This window comes from Nannospalax galili, unplaced genomic scaffold (genome assembly GCF_000622305.1).
Source record: "Nannospalax galili isolate Female #2095 unplaced genomic scaffold, S.galili_v1.0 scaffold781, whole genome shotgun sequence".
In the NCBI taxonomy this organism is placed as follows: Eukaryota; Metazoa; Chordata; class Mammalia; order Rodentia; family Spalacidae; genus Nannospalax; species Nannospalax galili.
In genome coordinates this window covers 3,314,174-3,327,272 of record NW_008346898.1, presented here as the reverse complement: position 1 = coordinate 3,327,272, position 13,099 = coordinate 3,314,174, and the positions used below count along the sequence as shown (strand labels likewise).

Below are 13,099 nucleotides of genomic sequence, written 5' to 3'. Positions count from 1 at the left end.
CAGAAGGGGATGGGAAAGGATGGGGTAGGGGAAGGGGAGCAGAAGGGGAAGGGAAGGGAGGGGAGGGGAAGGAGGAAGGGGGTAGAGAAAGGGAGGGGAGCGGAAAGGAAGGGAGGAGAGACACCTCCAGTTTTAAAACTGGAAACAGTCCTGCACTGGAGTCCCAGAACCGCAGAACAAAACAAAGTGAAAACAAGAATTTAATAAACTCTAGTCTCCACCCAGGCATAGAATTTGAAGTAGGAAATGATGTGGACAAAGAAGTCTAAGATAACAGATAACATGACCTGAATCACAAGACCACAATCGAAAGCCAAAGAGGAACGTCCAGGTCCTTCTCAGGAAAACACTCTGGAGTTTTCAGTAGCATCTAACTGGGGAACCCTGTACAGAGTCCCCTGAACACACTCTCTATGGCCTGACACCCTGGGTTTTACCCCATAAGCTTGGAAAAGCAAATCCTAGTGTTCGGGGCCTTAGGAATACAGAAAAGGGCTGCGTTTATGAGTGAACTGCTCCACAGCCTTGAGCATCTTTTCCATCCCTCACAGTTGTGAAACCCAGTGGGGTCCACCTGAAGCTGGTGCTGAGGTTCTCGGACTTCGGGAAGGCCATGTTCAAACCCATGAGGTAAGTGCAGCCTTCCTCGTAGCCACACCCCTCGTGGCAACCCTGAGGGAGCACTGAAAACATAGTAAACGCAACCGAACCTCTTCATGCTAATCATCAGGAGATTCTATTTGGACTTTCTGCACCACACAGAGGACTATTTAGGTGATTAGTAATAGTAATTGAAAACAGCAAGAGCTTATCTTTATAGGCCCTTGCTAGCATCTATATGCGCTACCTGAATTACGTCTCTGGATTGTCAACAGTCTCATGAGCCTTACGAGTCAAGAGTTATTATACTATCCACACTGAGGTGAAAACATGAAAGCTGTTGAGAAGCCAGCTTGTCCCACTCCTGAGCTGCAAAGAGTGGATCCAAGATTCACATCCAGGCAGTTGGACGGCTAAGCTTACTTTCTCCTACTATAATGGATCCCCACTTTATTCGGGGCTAGTAAGCACCCTCTTTTTGACATCAAAAACTTTATTCTACATGACAATACTGGTTTGGAGTGAAAATGTAGACAATGAAGAAAGGATTCTATGAAATCAAGTACGTGTTTACATTGATTTGTATTTTATTATTCAGAGCAACATATATGCCTTTGAATTTTATAGTACATGCATGGGGCTTAAGAGATGGCTCAGTGGGGAAGAGCACTGGCTGATCTTGAAGAGGACCTGAGTTAGGGTCCCAGCACTCCCATGCAGCTCACAACCATCCTTAACTCCAGTTCCAGGGGACACAATGCTCTCTTCTGGCCTCCCAGAGCACTGCACATATGTGGTACAATTGCATGTATGCAGGCAAAACACCCATACATATAAAAATAAAACTGAATAAATAAAAATAATAGTTACAGTGCATGTATATGGGCAAAATAATGTGTATCTAGCTCACAGACAGACTTGGGATCTGTGTGTGTGGATTACTAGTCCCCCAAGGGTCTGCAGCCCCCTAGTTGGTTTTCCTGAAGAAGAGTTCTAATGCCTTAGCCCAGTGGGACTTTCCCCTTGGAGATGACATGCGTAGAAAAGAATGTTCCTTACACAAATCGTGTTCCTCTGAAATTTTCTTCCTTCCACGGATTTCACTCACATTAACTTAGATTCACAACTTCAACCTCCAACCAACTGAGGAGAGACCTCTCAGTGGCCCAGTGCCTGGCCCTGCTGGTGAGGCCTGGTGACATGACCACTGAACAGCAGTCTCATTCCCTGGACTAGGGGGCAGAAACACCCCTCTGAGAAGTTTGAACAAATGAGCTGCCTATTGGATTCCCCTGGGAATCTTAATTCTGATGCTCCAGTCTTCCCCTCACAGGGTCCAGTGGACTTGCTCTGCCCCTACCTGTGGTCCCAAAGCCCAAGCAAACTTAAGAAACCTTTATATAAGGAGAGTCCCATTTACATAAGGAGAGTACAGCTTTCCAGGGATCTGCATGAAACAGTTGAATTATCTGTTTGTATTTATTTTTTTAATTCCACTACTTACCATATAAAATAACACATTTTCATATTTCACTTGCCAGAAATGTTTAATATTGGGCCTCATCATCACAGAGCCAAGCTGAGGGTCAATATTAAACAACAGTAGGTTCTTTCCTCATGCCCCTCCCCCATCACTACCACTGTTTCAATCACTTCATCAGGCCACATGGCCCCGTACACTCTTCAACTGTATTATACTTGCACTGTTATAACCAAATTACCAAGAACAGCAATTCAAATGAGGAAAGATCATTTTGACTCATTGTTTTGAGAGCATGATGGAGCCAAGCAATTTTCACTATAGAAACAGAAACAGAGAAAAGGACACACAGGAAGGGATTGAGGGCAAGATGGAGCCCATAAAACGTGGCCCCAGTGACCTACTTCTTCCAGCTAGGCCACACCTCCTACTTTCCACTGCGTTCCCCAAATGCCATATTATAACTCTACCATGAGACAAATCTTACAGTCTAAAACAGACACACCCAAAGATGCACTTTGCTAACCTTCTAGGCACATCTCAAAGTCAGCTAATGAAGCTGCCACAACCAAAAACATTGGAGAAACTGCAAGAACTGGAGTGCAGAAAAACTCCTTTTCCTCAGGACAATTTCTTTTTTATATTTTATTTCTTATTTTTATTTTATGTATATGCATGTAGGTAAGTGCACCCACATTATGCAATGCCCACGGAGGTCAGAAGGTCAGAAGAGGGCGCCCGATTCCCATGGAACTGGAGTTATGGATGGCTGTTGGCTTCCATGTGGGTGCTAGGAATTGAACTCAGGTCCTCTGCAAGAGCAGCCAGTGTTCTTAACCACTAAGACATCTCTCCAGCCCCTCTAAGGACAATTTCAAGAGTGATCTTACCTGATAGTCAAGCAGGCAGACAGAACTCTAATAAATAATGTGTGTGTGCATGTTTATGTGTGCATGTACGCTTGCATATGTACATGCATGTGTGTGGAGGCCAGAGGACAACCCTGGGTATTGTTCCTCAGGTCCTAGCCACCTTTTCTATTTTTGAGAGAGTATCACTGGCCTAGAATTCACTAAGCAGGGTAGGCTGACTGGCCAGCAAGCCCAGGGATCCACCCATCTCTGCCTCCCCAGTGCTGGCCATGCCCCACTATTTTAGTAACATGGGTTCTGGGGATTGAACTCCAGGCCTCACGCTTGTAGACTGAGCTGTCTTCCCTACCCGTGTTCTCTTTATCTTAATTTTAAGAGGCAGTGTTTTACCCTGGCTGATCTCAAACTCCTGGGCTCAAGTGATCTTCCTGTCTTGGCCTCCTAAACAGCTCTCCTCCATCTAAGTAAGAGTCACAGCAGTGAGTTCACATGGCAGAGGCAAAGGTCCCATCACAGGCATGTGACTCTTTGGCACGGCACTCCTCTAAATGAGAGCCACCATGAGGTTCTGACCAGTGTACAGTTTTAAATTACTGTCGTGGTCAGTTAGCCATGCACACTCAATGAGGACCCATAGGACAGCTCCAGTTAGAGGAGGCTACATAAGGAACACGGAGGGAGAAATGTAAGGTGTTAACAAGAAGCATCAGTGTGGTGCTATAGCTTCAAATTCACTACAAGCCACCAGGCCTATAAATTGCATTCTCAGGGCAAAAGTCCCCAAGATGTCTCTAGTTTTTAGAAACTGGAGCAAACAGGGCTGGAGAGATGGCTCTGGGCTCGAGAGCACTGTCTGCTCCTGCAAAGGACCCTGGTTAGGCTCCCAGCACCCACATAGTAGCTAACAACTGTCTGTAACTCCAGTTCCAGGGGAGCCGACACCCTCTTCTAACCTCCGTGGGCATTGTACAACCCGGGTGCACTTACATACATGCAGGCAATAGACTCATACACATAAAAATAAAGTACAACAATAATAAATAGAATATTTAAAAATTGGAAGCAAACGGGGCTGGAGAAACGGCTCAGCACTGAAAAGCAGCTTCTGCTTTTGCAGAGGTCCTGGGTTTGGTTCCCAGCACCCATGGTGAGTGGCTTACAACTGTCACTAACACAAGCTCTGGAGATCTGACGCCCTCTTCTGGCCTCCATGAGCATTCACACAAGTGCACATACATACACATACACATAAATCAAAACTGGAATCAAATAAGAAAAGATGAGCTCCACTTTTATTTTTCATGTATCAGCAAGGAAAAGCTGGACTTGCGATGTTAACATTTTCAGAAATACAAACATAAGAAGGAGTCCAAAACCTCTTCTCCACCTACTCAGGTAGAAACACCAGCTTCTTTTCCCTCGGATGTAAATAGAGCACTTTCTACTATTTGGTGATTGGAGCGGTATTACCTATGAGGGTGGGGGAGAGTGGTCAGTAAGCATTATGTGTATGTGTGCAACTGTCAAAGAATAAATCTAATTAATAAAAAATCGGAAATAAAAACAGCCAACAACGGGGCAAGGGAAACACACACAACATACAATGTGTACTTGTATGATTTTTTAATAAAATTAAACAAAATAAAAGGGCAAAAAGAGGACATAACATAAAATTTCATCCATAATTTTATGAAATTTAGTTCCAAATCAAATATAGTATTGTTTTAAAATGCATTTCTTTAAAAACCATGCTTTTTTTTCCTCGAAATAATTTAAAGTGAAAAATATTTGTCCCTTTGCAGAGAGAAAAGTAAAAATTTTATCTTTGGATAATAAACATTCTAAGCATAAAAGTGATAGTTTTACATTTATTTATTTGTTTATTATGGGGGAGATGTGCATACCACATCATACACAGAGGCCAGAGATAACTGTTTCCCCCCTTCCACTATGTGGGACCCAGGGTTTGAACTCAGTTTGTCAGGCTTGGTGGCAAGCACCTTTACCCACTGAATCATCTGTCCCCGAAGTGATACTTTAAAACATCATGTGTGCAGTAGATTGGACAATGAGAAGTCTGTTCACTAGTGCTCCTCAAAATAGAAGACTCACTGATGAAAAGTAAAAATAATTTTCAACTTAAAATCTATCATATCCCACATGAAAATAAAAAAAATGAATTTTAGAAAAATCTCAAAGGATGTTTGAGAGATATGTTCTTATGGGTGAATGGGGACTGAGATGCAGCGTGCTAATGAGAAGTGTGTCAGGCCTGGACGTGAGGGCTGCGCTGGACACCCAGCTGCACCTCTGAAATAGAATCTGCACTCTGGCAGCACCTCGCTGTGGTTTTCAGGACTGGTTTGTGCTTTTTCTGGCAAAGTGCACCTTACTATTCCGGTTGTGGGAGCTGGTTATTTATGGCTTTTTGCAATGCTACCACTGTTTATACCTTACATTGCTTTTTCAGTCTTCAGAACAGGTCCACATGGTGAATTATAGTATTATTCAAAGATCTTCATCTTTCCAAGTTTCTTGGCATGAAAACAAAGTCAGCCTGAAGGCCGGAAGTCACCTCGATACCTTAATGATTAGGAGGTGCTTTCCTAACATCACGCCCAGCCAGCCCATCACACTGGGCTGGCACTTTTCAGGAATCCATTAGCGATTCAAAAATGGATATGATCAATATCGGCCATGTCAGCTTCTCTCAACCGTCTGGCTCTGGCTGGGTCTATTCTCACGACCTACTTGAGTTTCTAAGTGTCCTATATTTCTCCCTTAATCTTAGAACTTTCCAGGTCTTCATCTCAGCCATACTAAGCTTCATCTCTAGTACTTTCCAAGTCTGGCTCACACAACCACCTTTCTTCATCTTCGGGCACCTGGGTCTGCAACACCATTGTGTTTGCTAAGCCCTCCTCCTGTTCTCTCCTGTTATTTCTCTTCCCTGGAAACTGCTGGGTTTTTGAGAGAATCAGCCACTGTTCCCCAGAGCTTCTTAAGGAGGAAATGACGTTGGTGGTGCTTACAGAGCAATGCCTTTTAGGAAAGCCCACCTCTTGGGGCTGGAGAGATGGCTTAGTGGTTAAGAGCGCTTGCTGCTCTTGCAGAGGATTTGGGTTTAGTTCCTAGCACCCTTACAGTGACTAACAATCATTGGTAGCTCCAGTCCCAAGGGATCCTATGCCCTCTTGTGGCCTCCACAGGTATTGCACACACATGGTACACGTGTATACCTGCGAGCAAAACACTTATAAAATAAAAATAAAATTTAAAGAATGTATAAAAGCCTCCTTCTTTCTACTTTCCATGCCTTCTCCAAGCCCAGGGAACAGAGGCCCATTCATAATTTGTGGGGCCACCATCTACACACACATGAAAAGCATGAAACACAGCTTTTCCTCCTTGTTAGTCAGTGCTCTTCAACTCACTGAGTCCAGGGTATGACTCCTTCCTTCCAGACAGCAGCGAGACGAAGAGACTCCAGAAGACTTCTTCTACTTTATTGACTTTCAGAGACATAATGCTGAGATTGCAGCTTTCCACCTGGACAGGTATGTCTGGTCGCTGGAGACGGTCCTGACACAAGGGTCAGGGAGGGGATGCTGCCCAGACCTTTGGGAAGGCCTCACGTAGTACCTGCTCCTTCCCACTTTTCATCTCTCCTACCTGAGTGTAGGGCCTTCAAATCTAATACCTCTTTCCAAATTCATAGGTTAAAAATACAAGGTCTTCTAATACAAGAGGAGCACAAGACTCAGTGAATGAACTTTTAATTTACACATAGCCCAGACCTGAACTCCTGAGCCTCCTGCCTCTGCCTCCCAAATGCTGGAATTACAAGTGTACACTATTACACCTGGAAAAATGGAACTATTTATAAAGAAAACAAGCCCTGCCACATGCTCACATTGCCACCGTAGACATGACGTCATCTTTTGTTCTCCTTCTTAGCCTGAAAGTGAGAAACACATTCCCATTTGCCCAAGGAGTCCTAGGGTGATGATGTTATAGGGCAAAGGGACATCCTTAAACTTCCAGGTTCCTCCTACTGCTCAGCCATTGCTACTGAAATGTGACCTGTGCATTCACATAGTGCGTACCTCCCTGGAACCTGGTTATTTGTCTTTTTACATCTGGTTTATTTCACTTAGCATAATGTCCTTTTCTGATTCATTTCTGTTGCTATGATACAATACCCTGACAAAAAGCAACTTAGGGGAGAAATGGTTTATTTTAACTCACAATTCCAGGTTATAGTCCATCACTACAGGGAAGTTAGAGTGGCAGAAATGTGAGGCTCTGGCCACAGCACATTCACAGTCAAGAGCAGAGAGAAATCAATGCAAGCTTAACACTCAGCTCCATTTCTCCATGCTTACACAGTTCAGGACCTCCTGCCTAGAGGGCTGGGTCTTCCTGCATCAATTACCTTAATTAAGAGAGTTTCCCACAGGCAGCCCACAAGTCAACCCAGTGTAGATGACCCCCTCACTGAGACTCTTCCTATATTACATGCTTTAGAATCTCCTTCCCTCTTATAGAACATTCCCGAGTATGGATAAAACACTTCGTGTGTATTTTTCATGTACTGATAGATGCTGGATTGCTGCAACTTTTCATCATATAAATAATGGTATCCAGCAGTTACTATGCAACACTACAGAGATGCTTAAAGACAGCCTCTTAGCATCAATTTTAGTGACGAGGAACCTGAACTGCTCTGAGCACCTGTTCCTTCAAATTACTCTCAGACCCATGGTTACGAACAAGGACTTACTCTTTTATTGAAACAGTATATCCGGCAAGAAACGAGAAAGGAAAAGAGAAATTCTTTAACAGATTATAGCCCTTCTGACCCCTATTGACCTAGAATAGCACAGACAGACAGACAGACAGACAGACAGACAGACACACACACACACACACACACACACATATACACAGATATTATCAGTTTAATCCCAGATATTATTTGAAACACAAATGGGACCATGTCTCATTGCTTCCAATGACGGAAGTACTGCTTGATATGTAAAACATACACACACATTCATACATTATTCTGGGTCAAGGGCAAGGAAGAGTCATGAGGGATTAAGGTCATATGCTAAGGTCACAAAAGGAGCACAAGGCTTAGTGACCTTATCATCGACATTATAAACAAGCTAAGGTAAGACTACATTTTTGGTTGCGATATTAAGTGAAACTCATTTGTCCAGAGTATGCTCATATTGTAAAAGTCATTAATACAATGGTATGAACATGGGTAAACAAATATCTCTTTTATTCTATTCTTCTGATAGATGCATGGAAGTGGATTCTTTGGTAATTCCATTGGGGGGCACTGACTATGCTTTGTACAGCAGCTGTACCATTTTAACTCACTCCAACAGTACCCAACAGTTTTGTTATCTCTCGTTTTATGTATGAACTACTTTTCTATTTGCTGTAACAAAATACCTAGCGAAAACCATTTAGGGCAGGAATGGTTAATTTTGGCTCATGATTTGAAGATACAATCCATCATTGTGGGGGGTGTCATGGTGGCAGGATCAGAAAGCACCCTGTAATCTTGCATCCACAGTCAGGAAGCAGAGGGAGATGAATGCTGGTGCTCAGCTCACTTCTCCGTTTTATTCAGTCTGTGCCTTAGATCTTTTTAGTGATGCAGAATCATAGCCACCCCCCCCAGACCCACTAAATAACAACCTGCATTTGGACCAGATCTTCCAGTGATGAGCATGCACATTCAAGTATGAGCAGCATTAACCCTTGGTGCCTCCTGGGAGTTTACCTGGGAGGCTCAATGGAGGAAGGATCCCTCCTGCACAACTTTCAGATTGGGGTTTGCTCTGGGCACAATCAGCTCCACACAGCAGAGACGCGCTTAGCAGCCACACCACTAGTATGGTCAGACACACCAGCCAGGTTCTAACATGTTGGTCCAGAGACAGGGCTTTTCCCTCTCAGATTTGAACAAGGCTCCTTCTCTTCCAGGATTCTGGACTTCCGACGGGTGCCGCCAACAGTAGGAAGGATAATGAATGTCACCAAGGAAATCCTAGAGGTCACCAAGAATGAAATCCTGCAGAGTGTTTTCTTTGTCTCTCCAGGTAGTGTATCAACCAGAGTCTACCTGGGTCTTAAGCATATGGTAAGACGGCAAGTCCGCTGTCACGTTCAGCAGCGGCTTGACTCCTTGTCACTAACCCATGCGTAATTGGTACAGGAGGATGCTGTCATCCGACACTCCCACCCAGGGCTGCCTGAGCATGACACCAGGTAAAGTGCGGTCAGTAAAAGCTGTGTGAGATGCTAGCAAGCCTGTGTAGGCACTGAACCTGCAATGCTGACCTCCCTGGAACCAGAGTTCATCCATCCAGCATCTCAAAGAATGTTCATCACATGGATGGGATGCTCTGAGACATTTGAAAATTGGTACCCAGGATGCTCAGTTTAGTAGCACGCTCTAGGCCCTACACCTGGCAAAAACAATGTTTCCTCCTTTTTCCCAAGCTGGAAGTTGGGAATTTCCCATCTTACTGCTAAGGGGTTTCTTGGGGCAGGACCTACAAGGCACGCCTACAGCCTTCCTTTTACTGCCCTCTTTCTCCCTCTACTTCTAGCTAACAACGTGTGCTTCTTCGCCAAGTGTCCATACATGTGCAAGACAGAGTACGCCGTCTGTGGCAATCCGCACCTGCTGGAGGGTTCCCTCTCCGCCTTCCTGCCATCCCTCAACCTGGCCCCCAGGATATCTGTGCCCAGCCCCTGGATCCGCTCCTACTCACTATCGGGAAAAGAGGAGTGAGTTGGTTCCCTGACCACAATGCTATGCCCAGAGTCCTGCAGTCCAGTCCTTCAGAGTGGCCACATTTGAACCCTACAAGCTGCCTCGATCCTCTTACCTAGCCTAGGATCAGCAGGCTGGATCTATTCTGTCCCTTTAGTTTACTAGGACTGGGTGACACTGAATTAGAAGACATAAGCTCTCCCCTCAAGATGTTCCTTGTCTAGTGGGTGGATAAAGTACTCAAGATTTTGAAACACAGCAATATTCCATAGCAAACACATAAAGAGGGGTTGGGAGATGGGTCTGTGGACAGTGCTTCTCATGCAAGCATGAGGACCAGAATTCAGATCCCCAAGTACCCATTTGTTTGTATCCCCAGAACCCTCTTAAAGCTGGATAGGTATGCTGACTGCCTATAATCCCAGCATGTAGGAGGCAGAATCAGTGGGTCAGAGGGACAAGCTGGCTAAGAGACTAGCAGGAACTGGTGAGCTCCAGCTTTAACAAGAGACTGCTCTATTAAATAAAGTGGAAAGCAATCAAGGAAGATACTCAACATCAACTTCAGTCCTCCACATACACACCTGCACCTGCACACACACGTGCCAACACATGATCATGCATGCATACCACATGCACATGCAAAGAGAAACACACAAAGAGTTTAGCGGGGGGAAATCCATTGCCCTAATCAAGACCCTTGAGGCCAAGAATCACTTGGCTGCATCCCCAGGGCCTAGGATCTAGCACAGCAGGTACATCAAATTAGTTGACTGAACAGGCCCATCCATGGTCAAACCACCATAATCTTGGTGGGAAGAAAAATTAACAAAAGAATTTCTGGAGGATGTGACAGATCCTAAGTCTTTGTAAAGGCAGAGTGTATGTGAAGTGTGACAGAGGCCAGCCTGTGGGAGGTCATGAATGGTACAGGAGCTGTGAGGGACAGAGCCCAAAAGACTTGATGAAAGAGATGTGGAGGGAGGTGTGGTGCCAGCCTTTCCACTCCCTGCCCTCTGGTATGTGTTCCCCAACCATCCACTAGCACCCAGCAAAGTGAAAGGTCTCAGAACCTTCAGAATGCATGGAGTCTCAACCTCCCTTCCCAGGTGTCCTTATCCAGGGTCCTGCTGAAGGGACCCAGCTAGCACCTGGCATCCTGAGATGCTATCACTAGCCCAGGGCAGGATCAAGGAAGCAGGGATTTGATAATGAGGAGAAGGTATGAAAAGGGCCCCAACACCCTGGCATCTTGGCTTTTCCAGCCCCAGGACTTCTTCTCCCCCTCAGGTGGGAGCTCAATCCCCTTTACTGTGACACGGTGAAGCAGATCTACCCATACAACAGCAGCAACCGGCTCCTCAACATCATCGACATGGCCATCTTCGACTTCTTGATTGGTAGGTACCCGACTGGGTTCTGCTGTTGGCCTGGGATTCCCCATCACCTTGGCAAAAGTGACAGCCTGGATTGAGAAGACCGATTAGCCCTACAACCTCCAACAGCCTCAGGAGTGGCAGAGGCCCAAGGAATAAAGTTGCTATGGCCTGGTCTCTTCAAAGAACTGGGAGTTGAAAGGTCACCACTGCTGAGGGAGGTGCGCCACCCTGCCATAGGCCCAAATGGGCATCGGATTAGATTAGAAGCTGTATGTTCCCATCACTTAAAGAAAACCAGTAGAAACGGGAAATAGACATGTGGCAGTGGGAGGGCAGAAGCCAGACTCAGCTCCATAGACTAGTAATTCCACCTTCCAGTCCCACCGTGACCAGGAAACACTAGGGAGGAAAGGAGTCAGTTACTGTGGCTACACATGATGTAATCCCAGCAATGGAGAGGCAGAGATAAGCAGATCTGTGGTGCTTGCTGGCCAGCCAGCCTGGCCTACTTGGTGAGTTCCAGGCCAAAGAAAGACCTTGTCTCAGGAAAAAAAGGGGTGAGGGATGGTGCCCAGGTCACACCAGAAGCTGAAAGGTGGCCAACACACACACACACACACACACACACACACACACACACACACGGAGGTGTGGGGCTAAGCAAAGCTCTCTTCTGGAAGGTAATTTACATGTTTATTCACGTTTATTCACTGAGGGTGTCTGGGCTGAAAACGTTCAACATCGATGGGTACAAGGCAATTCGGAGCACTGGGATACCAGGCTGGGGCTGTGGGCAGGAGTACAGGGAAACCCCTGAAATGCTGTGGCCCAAGTTCAGATTCCTATCCAAATGCTGACAGGCCTCTGTTCCCTCTTCTGTCCCCTTACCTAGAGGCCCTGGCTCTGATCTCTCCCCTCCACTGCAGGAAATATGGACCGCCACCATTATGAGATGTTCACCAAGTTCGGGGATGATGGGTTCCTTATTCATCTTGACAACGCCAGAGGGTAACCACTAGTGCTCATGTTCCAACTCTCCCCATCTCCAGCCATGTTTCATGCAGTTGCTCAGGAAGCAGAGACCCTGACAAGGGCCTGCACTGCCTAGGCCTGTCTCCATCTTGCCCTATTTTCCACCAGTCTTTTTCTCGATTCTCCAGAGTGAAAGCACTCTTGTGCCCTCCAGTGAACTAAGCTGAGGGGTGGGGAACTTGTACCTAGAGGCTTCTGTGACTTAGACTGAGGGGGCAGAGAGGCAGCTGCCAGTGTACCTCACCCCAACCACCAATTCCCACAAAATGAAGAGAGCATCAAGAGTGGGAAAGACGCCGCCTGCTGAAGGCTGTTTCTTCTCCTAGGTTCGGACGACATTCCCATGACGAAATCTCCATCCTCGCCCCTCTCTCCCAGTGTTGCATGTAAGTTTTCATGCAGCGGGTACCAAGGGCAGGTGGCAGTTCAGACATTTCATCCTGCTTGCAACCCAGCTCTGAAAGCCTTAATCGGTTTTCCCTGGTCTAGGACATGGTGGCTGGAATGACGTGAGTTGACTCATTTCTTACACCACACCTATCAATTTTCCCCGGCAACATCTTTCTCATCCTTCAGCATAGAACGAATTAAGATCTAATCTTTTAAAACCTGTCAGTTGCCAATTTTAATCTTTAACCCACTCAGATAATCACCCACTTTTGCAGAGCTTGACGGTCTTTGATTTTACTAATCAGACCTCTGCTTTGCCTGGCACTCATTTAAGCTCTTAAATATTGCTCTTTCATCTCTGTCTAAGCAAAATCCTGGTGAGAGTCCTGTGAAGCTGGGTCAGACAGACATTCTGGCCCTCCCCAGTGAACACCAAGCCTACTTCTGTGTCTCTGGCCACAGCTCATGACATTAGGTGCCTCTTACCTACAGCATCCCTATTAGCATTACAGAACATCTATCACTATTACAGTAACATCTATCACTA

General features: G+C 45.7%; 1 protein-coding gene across 2 annotated transcripts in view; it reads left to right on the top strand.

The window, feature by feature from the left end:
- The window catches only part of Fam20a (FAM20A golgi associated secretory pathway pseudokinase), an 82,026-nt gene that overhangs the window by 67,435 nt on the left and 1,492 nt on the right, over nucleotides 1–13,099 (top strand). Inside the window, exons 4-10 of one of the 2 annotated variants that reach the window (XM_008843219.2) lie at nucleotides 552–630; nucleotides 6,417–6,509; nucleotides 8,956–9,071; nucleotides 9,585–9,765; nucleotides 11,042–11,151; nucleotides 12,057–12,138; nucleotides 12,489–12,548. In XM_008843219.2, the coding sequence (XP_008841441.1) occupies nucleotides 552–630; nucleotides 6,417–6,509; nucleotides 8,956–9,071; nucleotides 9,585–9,765; nucleotides 11,042–11,151; nucleotides 12,057–12,138; nucleotides 12,489–12,548 (721 nt within the window). The remainder of the gene's footprint in view (nucleotides 1–551; nucleotides 631–6,416; nucleotides 6,510–8,955; nucleotides 9,072–9,584; nucleotides 9,766–11,041; nucleotides 11,152–12,056; nucleotides 12,139–12,488; nucleotides 12,549–13,099) is intronic. The other variant, XM_029568403.1, reaches the window with a different exon arrangement.